This window comes from Hakea prostrata, chromosome 10 (genome assembly GCF_041222555.1).
Source record: "Hakea prostrata isolate BN-2017 chromosome 10, UWA_Hpros_2, whole genome shotgun sequence".
Classification (NCBI taxonomy): domain Eukaryota; kingdom Viridiplantae; phylum Streptophyta; class Magnoliopsida; order Proteales; family Proteaceae; genus Hakea; species Hakea prostrata.
In genome coordinates this window covers 44,278,474-44,292,663 of record NC_142609.1, presented here as the reverse complement: position 1 = coordinate 44,292,663, position 14,190 = coordinate 44,278,474, and the positions used below count along the sequence as shown (strand labels likewise).

The 14,190-nt window shown below is 37.3% G+C and overlaps 1 protein-coding gene across 1 annotated transcript in view; it reads left to right on the top strand.

The window, feature by feature from the left end:
* Nucleotides 1-5,350: 5,350 nt before the first annotated feature.
* LOC149003303 (TNF receptor-associated factor homolog 1a-like) overlaps nt 5,351-14,190 on the top strand; it is a 31,175-nt gene continuing 22,335 nt past the window's right edge. Inside the window, exons 1-5 of the mRNA XM_089137525.1 lie at nt 5,351-5,581; nt 6,296-6,504; nt 11,948-12,059; nt 13,368-13,456; nt 13,554-13,622. Of these exons, the coding sequence (XP_088993651.1) occupies nt 6,327-6,504; nt 11,948-12,059; nt 13,368-13,456; nt 13,554-13,622 (448 nt within the window). The 5' untranslated portion in view covers nt 5,351-5,581; nt 6,296-6,326. The remainder of the gene's footprint in view (nt 5,582-6,295; nt 6,505-11,947; nt 12,060-13,367; nt 13,457-13,553; nt 13,623-14,190) is intronic.

The window sequence follows — 14,190 nt, the reverse complement described above, 5'->3', positions numbered from 1 at the left end:
CGGTCCAATTTTCATGGTTGCTAAGGTTTTTGCAAAACAACTTCAACCTGTTTCATTGTTCTCAAAAACAAAAAACACATCAAAATTATGTCAAATATGGACAATCAACCCCGATCTAATCTTTTGTAAGTGCATCTCAAGCCTCTCCGTTTTGGCCCCCGCCAAGTAAAGTCAAGTATAGACGATCCCAGATCTATCAAGTTGTAGCGATTCAAATTTTCCCTGAACTTTTTGCATTTTCTTTCCGATACCGACACTCTCCCTTTTGATTCGGATGAGTTTAAAACATCATTTAAGTCTCTTATAACCAAGCAATGCTAGCTTGTTTGAGACGCTTAGAATTGTATGGATATCAACGCAACCTTGTTGCCTCAATGTTTCCGATGGATTTACATACATTGCTACCATATTCCATTTAAAATTACCCCATTCGATTTTCAACTTCCACAAATAAATATTGACCATGAGTCTGAATCACTGATACTTGGACTTGAGGATTGAAGATAAACCACATTCCCCCAAACAATGTCCATAGCGTCACTTCTAAAGTTAACTTCTCCACGAAGCTTTTTAATCACATCCTTTCCTCTTTTACTACTTATAGGGGTCTCCACGATAATAATTCCATCAGGATTGTATTCCTGTCTGTAAAATTTGAGCATTGGAGTGAACGCTTTACTTTCCACCCCTCTACAATTTCTACATTAAAACCTTCATAATTAACAAATCAAAGGTTTGACATCCTTCTACACGTGGATCGATTATTCATTTATGATCAGTTTTTCCACATGTGCCCCATTTGGAGGGTTGATATGTGGCAATTTACCCATCTTTGTTCTTAATGCCAATTGATCAACTTCCATCTGGTTCTTTGTACTAACAGTAGTAATGTTTCCCGAGATGGGGTTTGGATATTTATTTTCTCTTTCTTCCATTATGCCCATCAAATTATGCATGCATTCAACTCCTCCATTGTCTTTCACTTTACCTATCGTGAAATGTGCTCATTGGATCTCCACTGGCAACGTGTAACTTCTGCAAGCATCAATTACTAAATTTGTCGCTCTTAGACGTGGGCCCATATTGTTAATTGATAATTGTTTAGGAATTTCATCCTGCCTATTAGATCATGGTGTTCTTTCCTTATTGAAACTCTGTTGAATTTGTCTAATTTGACCAGTTTCTGGAACCATCATAGCATTTGAATCCGATTGGGACTCTACTGGCTCCTCATTAGTTTCCTCCGACATGAGTGATGTGAATCTAGAGCCCATAACTTGTATGATAGTTATGTTTCCAATTGTTCCCTATTATGGTTTTGCCCTCTTTGATCTTCATTTTCTTCTCCTTTCCATTCCTCCGGCAGTTTTCTTGTTATCTTTCTTGTATTGTTGCTTTAATTTACCTTATTTTGTATGGGGAAAAATATTATTATAAATAATTTAGCCATTTTTTTAAATATGTGTGGACCCCCACAAAATACATGTTGGTCATACATGGGCCCACACAATATGTGTAGTGAAAAAAACATTAGTGCTTCACCAATGGGGAGGTGATCTGGACTCTCATTTTCTAGCCTCCCCCCAATGTTGAATCCTAGTTCCGCTTCTGCCTAACATGATCTAAAGATTCTTAGACCTATAGCTCCTTTTGCAAGAGGAGGAGCATCACCGTTATGATAGCATCAAATATGAGAAAGATGGTGTGTTTGTACGTGGTGTTTCTTTGGTCATTGTAACATTGAGGCATGTTTTACATCTTACAAGAAAAAAGTTCTACAATGGATAGGGATGGACCCCCGTCAATTGTGATGGATCACAAAATGCTGTAAAGGGAGGATTTGGTGTCATTGGTCGTGAATGTCATGCCGACCAGTTTTTGCTATTGCAAGGGTACAACCCAATGAAAATACCCCACACACTAAACTCATGGAATTAAGGTTGGATTTCAAGGAGCTAAAGATCTGAAATATTGGCGATTAAAAGTGAAGTTTGGTTCAAAGGTAGGCACACTGATGTTTGAAGGGTGCCTACAAGGTTCTAGGGTATGTGTTACATACAATTACTTAGATACTGGAGCTAGCGACAGGTTTCTTGGAGTGCACTTTCGACCATCAAGTTAGGGAGTTAAATTCGTGTGCAGATTCCTTGGCTGGATTCTTTCAGTCCACCCAATTAGTCCATTTCCATCTCCATACTCTACTAGTGACACTTTCCAAATTCATATGCAATAGTGCCAATGGGAACAAAATATTTTCCCCTATAATCTAATCCTTTTGTTATTTTAACAAGGTTCCCCTTATTATAAAATAAAATATGAGAACAATAAATAAATAAATAAAAAGAAAAGAAAAAAGAAACAACATTTTCCAATACAATTCAATAAGCCTAATTAGTATTGTGCTTAGAGCTTTGCAAGATTTTAACCACCAGTAGATAATCTGAGAAGACCTATACATAATCAACATCCAAAGTCATGGCTATCAAAAAAACATCTCATATAGCCTTTGCCTTCACAGCTTGTTGGAATAGCCATACCAGCTCCATTGGATCATTAAGAATGAATCCCTTTGAGTCACCAATGAGATGTTAGCCTTCGAGGCAACATCAATAAAAGGCAAATAATGTTTTTGTAACTAAATCTATATTAATATATAACATTTCACATGTTGCTCATGTCTTCTAACATAAGTCTTATTTTGACACATTTCATTTTCTTTTATATTTTGGAATTGAGTTCACCCAGCCCAGCTTATGCACAAATTAACTATATTCTTAGGTAGGTAACTGCTACACATGATTAAAATATAAGGCATGGCTTCTTCATTAGTCACAAGGTGATTCGAACTCTTAACGTCCCTACTTGGAGGTATTGGTCTTTTGCCAACTGAGCAACCCCTCGAGGTTATTTTGTCACATTTCTTTCACATCTCATGACTTCAACAAATACACACTAATTGAACTCTTTCCACTTTCACCAACCTTAAAACCCTAATTTGAATGGTTTACCCAAAACCCTAATTTGAGGTTTTTCTGTCCCCCAGTTCTCCAACTGGCTATTCATAAAGCCCATGAGATCAAACATGCATTTATTGTCTCTTCCTTCCTTCTCATTTCTTAAGCATATAGTTCCAACCCTATGGTTGATAAATTTTTCTTTTTGTTGGTAAGAATAAAAACTTCATTCATTAAACTATAAAAAATAAATAAATAAATAAACACACAAAAAAATAAAATAGTTACATAAAGATAGATGCATGAAAACACAAGGTTTGAACAAAAACATCCGAAAGCAAAGACCGGAATTTGACCAAACTATCATACATGCAACAGATAGGGTCGCACAGGCTAAGGTATGGGTCAATAAAAAAAAAAAAAAGATGTAAATATAACATGAACCAATAAGCTCAAAATATGTGAAATATGCATCCTCCATCACAAACGCCCAAGCAGGCGGAAACATGCCACAAAGGTGGAGATTAACTTACCATATGGGTGGAGAGATAATACGCTATAGGGGCAGAGAGATAACACACCACAAAGGCGGAGCAGCTATAGCCTGTGTCTTGAACAACTACTGGATCAAATGAGAAGTCAAACGTGCAAGGAAATTTCACCACTTGACTTCGTGCTTTGGCAGTGGTGACTTTTCCTTCGCCATATTTGTGGCCGGATGATGTTGCAAAAGAAACATTGGCTGAGGAAATTGTAGGGGTTGTGATGGTAACAAAAAGCAATAGAACAAATGCTACAACATAAGCACACAACATCAAAACTTCCAAATTCGATGAAGTTGCTTCCAAACATAGCATCTATGATAAATAAGGGAAAAGAGAAGGAAACCAGTGGAGAAAGGGAAAAGATTTATGAAAATCGAAGAGGATATACGAGAAAGGAGGAATATGAAGAAGAAGAAGAAAAGGCAGAGAGAGGAGGTAGAGGAAGAAGAAGAAGAAGAAGAAGAGGCATAGAGAGTGGCTAGGGTTTCTCCGCTATTCGAGAAAGAGAACCCTCACACAAAATGAAAAAACATTTTATCCAAAGGAAAAAATGAAAAAACATATATTTTATCGGTTGCAGATGTATCAACAAAGCAACAACAACAACTGGAGATGCGTGTGCCACGCTCGTGGCTTAACTAACCAACTTGGTCGCACATTACTGATAGATTGATAGTACAACAAGACACGTGATAAATTTCCGTTTGTACAATGAAGATCGCATCCAATCGTTATATGTTTACATCACCGCTTTGTTCAGGCATGCAATCACTCGATGCTCAAAATCTTAAACTGCACTAAAGAAAGAGAGATCACATGCAAAAGAACTTCCCCCTTTTAACCTAAATGACACGAAAACTTTCCCTTTTGGGTGGCGACCAATTTTGATATCGTGACGTCCACTATGAAGCAACATATTTGTTAACACCAATGTGGCCATGCATGTGTGGGAGGCTAAGATATGCCGTCCGTTCACGTTAGTAGCCAGCTCAACATCTCAATCCAATCGCAACGTGTGTGGTTGGTTGGACCGCGAACGAGACAAGATGCTTACGTGGCCTCATATGTTAGATAATAGATAGTGGTAATTATTTTTTTACCATTTACCAAAGAAAAAACATTTCTTACCCAGAAAAACCGTACATAACATAAATAATTAATAAAACTCATAAAAACTAATAAATGAAAATACATAAACATTTTAATTTTCATTCTTTTTGTCAACAACCATTTTATATATATTAATATCAGTTTATATATATTAAGATAGGATTGGGGCATTACATAATAGGCGAGGGTACGCCCCTGGCCTGAGGGGATTCAAATTCTATTATCCTACTTGGAATTATTGGCTTTTTGCCAACTGAGTCACCCCTCTTCATTGACATAAATATTATAATGCTTAAGAGCACTTTGACTTAAAGTCTCGACCATTTGATTTGTATATTTAATTATCATTGCTATTACCAAGGTGAGATATAGAATCTGGATCTTCTTCTCATTGGAGTTACTGTATATGCTCCCTTTACGCTTTTCTATAATGGAGTAAGAGTGAAATCCACTTTTGAATATTGATAAATATATAGTGAGTTTCACTGGGCCTCCCTGTTTTTCCAAGTGCAGGTTTTCAGATTCTAATCAGATGGAAGAAATTATGTGACTCTACATGATCAACGTTCTTTAATCTACTGCTGTTGGTCAATACTTCGTATAGTTTAATACTCTAATTAGAAATGATTTTTTTTTTCACAAAAAAAATGTTATTTTTTTCATTTTTGTTATTAGCTTCATTTTTTATTATATTTTTTTCTTATTAGTTTCAATTTTTTTCCCGTTCTAGTAGAAGGAAAAACAAGGAGAGACAGACAGAGAGGAGGGAGAGCCCCTTGTATCCATATCTGTTTATTGGGTTATCGTTGGTGTTGTTATTATTTTTATATTAATTTTTTTTTTGGCCTCTGCTCTGCTAGCCCTTCCGAGTTCCGTCTCCAATCTCTTCTCCCTTTTTTGTTTTCTCGCTTGAAGCAGGGAGAGAGAAAACGGCTTCTATTTGCCATTGACGAGCTCTGTTCTACATTAGAGGTATGGGGTATTGTATATGAATTCTTATGTTTTCTCCTCCGATTGTAATTTCTAATTCGTCATCCTCTGTAGATTTATGTGTGTCCGTTTGCATCGGATGGGTTTTGGTTAGGGTTTAGAGGATTTCCTTCTCAATAATGTTTTTTCCCGGCGGAAGTTTTTCTAGGGCTTATTCAATTAGGTTGCATGGAATTGGGTTTATCGATTTAATTTTCTTTTTACAGGTTTCTAAATTTTTTTTTGTTGTTGTTGTTATTTGATATTTTGAATCTGGTATTTTTATGTGTGCGTTTTGTGCATATAAGTTGCTGGTTTTGATTTCTAGAAGAATTATCAGATGGGTCCTGTCTTTTGGGGGTTACCTCAAGCGCAAACACGTATTTTCTTTCTTGTTTCTAATATTTTTCTGTGTTTCACCTTTGAATACATTTACGGTGATGTTGGAGAGGGGATCTTTTTTTTTTTTTGTTATTTGGAGTGGAAGATTGTCCATTTATATTGATTGGGAATTCCACACCCCAACACTCCTCCCTTCCCACCCGATAAAAAAAAGGGTTCAATTTCTCTTTTTTGGATACCTCTATGTAGTGATTTCATAAATTGTCTTAAGGTGTTACTTTTAGGCGGTTTGTTTTTGTGCAAAGTTTTCTCTTGTGCAATTTGGCGTTGTTGAAGTTGGTCTCAATTGTTATTTTCTGGTGGGCGATGGTGTAGGGTTGCCGAAGAATAATTCTTAGAGTGGGTTATGGCTGGGAGTTTGAGCGAAGAGTATGGGGCTGGGAGGTCTTCCGAGGGTATCTCAAGCACGCAGCGTTGTCAATCTGGGGAAGCTCTGGCAGAATGGCGGTCCTCTGAGCAGGTTGAGAATGGAGTGCCATCAACTTCACCCCCTTACTGGGATACTGATGACGATGATGATTATGGTATGTTCCTTTTATGTATCAATTGCTTAGCGTCTTTCGCTTCGTTCTCCTGCAACCTCATTGTCTTTTATTGACCATTTTGTATTACAAATGGCAATCAAGCGTTTTACATATTGCTTTACACTTGGTGAATGCGGAGACAACCCTTTCCTTTTTCTATTCTGGGAGAGGGTTGGTAAATGGCTAATGATAGCACACTCTGTTGCTATTCTGTAGCATACAGTGTCTAACTCATCCAGTTGTTTAAAGGGGTGCATGCTTTCCTGCCATTTTTCTTGTGAGAGTTTGAAGGGCTTCTGTGAGTCAGTTCACTTCTTTTCTGTTAATTGGTGGAAGATTAGCTATCTAGGCATTGTTCGACTATGGGACTGCCATGCTGGCTAAGATTGACGGTAGGCTGCATATATGTGAATGTGAGCGATTAACTTGTACCCAGCATAACATTGGGTAGTGCGACTGTCTGATGCAGTCTTTCTAGTGGTCCAAATGAGGCTTTTTTATGAACTATGGTTCCTACAAACCTGCTCAAGGGTCTACATTTTGTGTGAACTGTTTCAGGTCCCTGTTAGATCAAGAATGCAGCTTTTGTGCTATTATCTGGCTTATTTTGGAAAATCCTTGAAACAAGTGGTGCACCACTGTGGTAGTATATGGAGGGGAAAAAGATAGAAGACAATAAGGTTTAGGTTGATTGATGGTTCCTATTACTCTATATTACTCTATATGTTGGTCCACCTTTCTCTTTTGTTGTCTTCTCCACATGACATACAAAGGGATGTTTGTACATCCCTATGATAGTAGTAGTTTTTGACAGTGAGTTTAATTTTCAGTTCTCTTTGCGGCTTGGCGACGTTGTGTCGGATAGGAAGAGAACATTTTTTAGCTTTTAGTGAGATGTTCCATGGGTCTTTTGTTTGGTTCCCAAGCTAGACTTACTGATGTGTGTCTCAAGACTCTGAAACATTTCTCCTTCATTAATCGTCTGTTTTATGTGTGTATGTAATAGTTATTGATAACAAAGAACAGTTTATTTTATGAAATGTATTTAAAACCCACAGCTTTTAAACTCCCTGCTTTTATTTTATGAAATATATTTTGAACTCCCAGATCTTATAGGAATATTAGTTAATGTGCATCTGTATTGTTTCACATCCATTCGTTTCAATCTGGTCATATTAGTGTTGTACAGCTGGAGAGTTTGCAATGTGGGTGGTGGGCAGACCTTTTTTTAAAAGGATGAAATTGGTCTTTCTTTCCAGTACATGTTTTTGTCATCTTAGCTAGATGCATAAATGGTGACTGCCTTGTCTCACCAGACTACCAAATGGGCATCAATTAAGTATAAGCTTTATGATTTTACTTTGCTGGGATTCCTGTTCAGTGCTGTCCATTGGAGAAAATGCCTATTACTGAGAAGGCAGTTGTGTTGCAAGTTTTTGATAAGCATCTAAGGGTTGTGCGGCCATTTCTCCCTTTCCCTGGAACCTCTTTTTTGGGGGTGGTGAGTGTGAAATTTGGTTTCTAAAATGTATTGGATGGTTTCTTGGATGCTTAATAAATAGAGGAAGGGGATAGGGATTGGGTCTTTCATGGCTTCTCATAGCCTTTGGCTTGAATCAAGCATATTTTTCTCTCTAATAGATAGAGGAAGGGGATAGGGATTGGGTCTTTCATGGCTTCTCACAGGCTTTGGCTTGAATCAAGCTTATTTTTTTCTCTAACTCAAATGTGGGTTGTATTCTTCCTAGTTCCTTATTTTAATAGTAGTTGGTTACCACCAAAGTATTCTAGAAATAAAATAAATCCTAGTAGCAATTAATTACCAAATAAATAGTCCAAATTCCAAAAAACAGAAACTATCAATTACATGAAGCAATTGCATAAGTAGAAACTTCCTAGTCTAATAAAACCCCCACGCAAGGCTTAACTAAACCCTAAAACATTAGAACTTTGCTAGCTGGAATAATTTATTCTCTCCATGCAATTAGCATTTAATCACCAACTTCATCTTCATGCAGTTGGGTTTTCCTGGTCTAAACATTATCTCCTCCTTAAACAGCAAGGAGATTGGGGGAATATCTCTATTAAACTGCTGGCTGATACTCTATCCAAATCTGGAATCTAGAAATCATAATTCCCCATGCAATCTGGTCTTGGGCTGCCTTATGAGAAGCTTTATTGTACCCAAAAAACCAACCACATCAGCAGACCAGGGTTTCTGTAACTACAATTGAATTCCACCGTGATACTGGATGGTTTTGGGCCTTGTTTGCTTATTCCTGCAGCTGCATATGGCCTTTGATCTACAGTAGCTCTCCTCATCTTGAAACGAAACTTATCCATGAGTTCAGTGAGTTATCGAATCGGACTTGCATGATGAATCTTTAATGGGAGGTAGAATGCGACAACCATTGATAATGTAAGACTGGATTTTGAATGACCTTATGTCATAGCCCTAGGCAGGATTTCAGCCAATTACTCACCATACAGTTGTGACCTCAGCAGCAGTTGATTACCATATAGTTATCAAGGCGCCCTAACTCCTTGGTCATCTTGGATGCTTTGGTGGACGGACACCTTTCGGCAGGGTGCCACCTTTATATTTAGAGCCTCTCCAATGTTACGGTCATCCGGATGCCTTGATAACTATGGCTTACTGTTGCTGACTACAGATTGCAGCAGATCACCAAACTTGCAAATTAATTGGTAAGTAAAAGATGGATGGATATAGAGATAGCAGGAAGATAGGGATAGGTTTCTCCCACAGGGCTTCTCTATGTACCTGTCTCCCACAGGAAAAGGCTCAACCACTCTCGCAACTGCAGGGCTGAGGATCTTCAAAGTGTATGAAGCCTTATCCACTGCTTTTGCAGGGTGGTCGTTTCCAGATTCTAACTCACAACCACTTGTCACAATGGAGCCGTCTTACCGTTCCACCAAAGGCTATTCTATATTTTTGGTCTTTCTCTTCTTAATAAAGTTCTTGCTGCTGTTGGCAATGAATATTTTGAATTAACATAGACTGGAGGAAGAAAGTTGAAAGATTGAAAATAGTAGATCAAGAAATGATTGCAATAGGAAATATCACTGAATAGTTTGAATCTTTCACTAAATGAGACAATTATTACACCAGATAAAATAGCTTAGTTATACCAGTTGAAGACTCCATTCCTAGTGCACAGATGTAAAGTGGAGGGAGGACATGGTGGAAGTTTAGTGGTAATGACTTATGATATGGAAGAACATAATCCCAGATTGTAATATGGGATGACATTTATTAGGCTGACCCCAACAAGATGAATTAAGTTCATTGGAAAGAAACTGGAATTGGAAGGGGAAGCAGAACCTAATATGCAGGATATGCTCCATTGCGTGGGGTCTGGGAAGAGTGTTTGCAGACTCAGAACTTGGTCATAATGGAGATACCTTATTGTAGCACCGAGGCAGTCTGTCATGCAAAGCATAGCTGGAATAGTCTTCCATGTTTCCTCCACACAATTAATGATTCGCCTTCAGCATTTTATATAGAAATTAGAAAATTTATAAAACAAATCCTTGACAAAAGATGGGCTAAGTGATATAAAATGAACTCTGTTTGGTTTTCTTAGTCATATCTATAAGATGAGATCATGTAAAAAATTTGATGCTTTCCTTCTGTTGGTTTAATGGCCATCCACCAGGAGTTCTGGGGTTTCATTCCAATGTTTTGGCAACAAATCCATTAAAGTTAAGTATGATGCTTGGTGTATCGATCTTCCGTAGCAAGGTAGCTTGTGGTTTTATTTGTCTCAAGAATAGGCTTGATGCAACTTTTGTGCATGCAATAGCAGAAAAGTAAAAATAAGTGATTTTTCCCCTTATCCCTATTCTACCTATGGTAGTAGAGAGTCTAGAGACTAGAGATAGAATTCTTATTATATTTTAGAGCAAATTGTTCGGGCACCCCAAAACAGAGGCCTTTATATATCGACACCTCACTTTATTTTTGAAAAGCAAAGACACCCCAAAGTTGCATGTTCAATGGACACGGTAGTTCACTCTTTGACTAAATGCCATTAAATCATTGTTAATTTTTTTGAAGTCTGAAGACTACCCTTTTAATTATATGGGATTATCTAGATTTACCCTGATTTAAAAGAAAAAGGGAAAAAAAAAAAAAAAAAAAAAGAAAAGAAAAGGAAGAGATTGGGTTGAGGATTTAATTAAAATTACTTTTTGCTTCCCTCACTTCTTAAATTCACAGACGAGAGCCAAACGAAAGGGGAAGGGCTTGATACGATTGATCCATAGCAACGAAACCCTAGCCAAGAGCCATTTTCATTGGAGCAAGAAAACTTTAGCCAAGATAAACTAAATCTATCTCAAAAACCTAAACCGTAACTCTGACATTTCCTATTAGAGTGATTTACGTGAATGATATATGCTCTCTCTTTCTTTATGGTATTTTTCTGGTTCCATTTCATATAAAGGTAAAGAAGTGACAGCAAGGAGACTAATTCATATCCAGTGAGCAAAGAGACTGATTTTAATATTCAATGGGGAAGATGCCATGAAGATTGCCCCAAAACAGATGGTATCATCTTTAGCATCTGCTTAATAAACTCAACATCATATTTTCTGTTTTTCCCCTCCAATCTAGAGAATTAGAAAGAATTAAGATTGTAGTACCCGATCACCAAAATAGAGAACACTAGTTGATTAGAAATCTATAACTAGCATTTTAATATTCAGGTTGGTTGTTAGTCTAGGTTGGTTCATCGTAAATTTTCTCTGTAAAACGAAACAAAGCAGCTGTTCTTGAACGAACATCCAAGCAGTTCAAATTGAGCACTTTAAAATCATAGGTCAATAGAATAGATGTCTGGAGACTTGTATTTTGAATTTGAGACAGATCCCTGCGATCAGAATATCAGGAATTATGAGATGAGAAAGTGGGTGGGGCTTCTTTTCTCCAATGAAAATGGCTTGAGGGGTTTTTCCTTTCGTTTGGATTTGGGTCTCTTTTGTGAATTTAAGGAGTGAGAAGAGGCAAAATGTAATTTTCATTCCACTATAAATAAGGGTATAACGGTCCTTACAGTGGTACCATTAACCATTCTTAACTGAATTGGAGCGGTGTGTTTTTGAAAGATAAACTGGGGTTTCAGTGTGTAAAGGCTTCTATTTCAGGGTGCCGGCAATTTGCTCTATATTTTATGAACTATTCTAAAGTCTGATTATTTTTTATAACCTAACAATATTGGTAAATTTTTTTATTGGTGTTGACAGAACAATTGTTTTTTTCTATTTGAAGGAATTGAAAGTGAAAAGACAAATTTGGTAGCTAATTAGAGATGTTCTACCTTTTGCCCCTTTTATATTTAAGGCAGTTGCTACTTTTTTCATCAAGTTATTGAAACTATCATGTGGATGAGATTTTTGCTGAGTTGATTTGATTATATAGGGCCAAAACCATCTGAGCTGTATGGAAAATTTACATGGAAGATAGAGAATTTTTCACAGGTTAACAAAAAAGAACTTCGGAGTAATGCATTTGAGGTTGGCGGTTACAAATGGTATGGTTTTGTTCTGTACCTGCTTTATTCAATACTTATTTTATGAACATCTTCCTCAGTTTTATTTGTAGAGTTCATTCTGTTATGTGCTATAGATCAATGCTTCTGGTATCTTGTTCTTATGTCATTCTTATGCTGAATTTTCCCCACCTCACCCCCCCAAAAAAAAAAAAAAAGAAAAGAAAAGAAAAGAAAAGAAAGAAAAAAATAGTGTAGGTTTGCCTTTTGGTTGTGGGTCTTGGTTCGTCACATCTTTGGATGTGATTCTTTTTTCTTTATCGATCACCATGACAATTTGGGAAATGGATGATTGGAGAGTCTGAGCCTTTTTCCAAAGGTAAGGAGGCGACCAAGTTGTAATGTTTTCAAGTATGAAAGTGCCTCTCTGCCAAAGTAGGGTTAAGGCTATGTACATGATGATCTCTCCAGACTCTGCAATGGTAGGAGCTTTGTACACTGGGTATGCCTTCTTCAAATAATTGGATGCACATGTGTAATGTGGTGATGGGAAAATCGGCTGATTGCAATGATCTTTGGCCTGCAGTGTATGGCAGAGTTTAGATAATTGAGAAAGAACCGGGGTGGGAGAAGTAGAAATAATGAAATGAGGAAAGATAGCTCAGTCCTATAATGAATTTAATAGAATTTTAGGACTCAATTTTACCTTTGAGCAACAAAATTATCAATTGAAACCATTCATCACTAAAAGGTCGCAATTTCATAAATTATTTTGATTTCAAGCTTGGTCAAAATCAGACTTGAAACCAGAACCTGGGTCCTGCTATATAGAACAGCATTTCAAGTGAAAAAAAAATCTGCCTTAATTTTCTTTTCAAGTGATTTGGCTGTAAACTTGTCATTCTCACATTGAGGCTATTAACTGGTTAAGCATGTATTGTATATTTTAGCCGACCATAAGTGATAAGCTTCGAGAAAGTTGTTTGAGGTGGCATGGCCACGTTCAATGGAGACCTATAAATGCCCCTGTACGGAGAAGTGATATAATCCACATTGAAGGAACTAGAAGAGCTAGGGGTAGACCTAAGATAACCTTAGGAGAAGTGGTGAGAAAGGATATGTATAGCTTAGGCCTTGTATCTAGCATGGCCTCGAACAGATTGGAGGTCAAGAATCCATGTAGTTGACCCCATTTAGTTGGGACAAGGCTTATTGTTGTTGTTGTTGTTGTTGTTAAGGCTTCTTGATGTTGTGTGTATTATATATTTTGCTTGAGGTAAATAGTTAATTGCAAGTGAAGATTGCTCAACTTTTATTAATGATTGATTATTCAAAAAATTTTGTTTGTAGGTATATTTTGATCTACCCACAAGGGTGTGATGTTTGCAACCATCTTTCTTTGTTTCTCTGTGTAGCTAATCATGACAAGCTACTTCCAGGTTTGATATAATTTATGATTGTGATACTTTTTAGGATATCAATTATTTTGTGTTATTTATAACTAACTTTTACATAATTATCATTTAAAAAAAACAGGATGGAGTCATTTTGCTCAATTTACAATAGCCGTGGTGAACAAAGATCCAAAGAAATCAAAATACTCAGGTATAACATTCTTCTCTGTGCCAAAATTGTTCGAGGGTTTGATCGGGCCTCCCATTTCCCTACTACGCTCCTTAAGGTGGGTGTCTGCTCAGTCTTCGACTCTATCCGTTGGGATTTCATTAGAGATGTCTTCACCTCAATGGGGGTTCCCCTCTCCTACAACTCTATAGAAGTCTACATTTCTACCCCTCATTTTTCCATAATTACCAATAAGTCCCCTATGGGCTTCTTCCCCTTTGGGGTTGGGATCCGCCAAGGATGCCCCCTCTCCCATTTCCTCTTCTCTCTTGCTCTTGAGGTTCTTTCTAGAATCATCTCTAAACACTAACCAAATCCTCATCTCCCCCATCCCTAAGTGCGGAGCCCTTGACTGATCTTGTTTTTGTAGATGATCTTATAACCTTTACCTTAGCCTCTCGTTCCTCCATCTTCTCATCCTATCTTCTTTGAGTCTCTCTTTGGATCTGCTTTGATATGGAGAAATCCAGTCTTCTTGGCGGATGTCGCAAAGTTAGTTAAAGCTTCCCATTTTCAGCTCATGGGATTCACTCATGGTTCCTTCCATGTG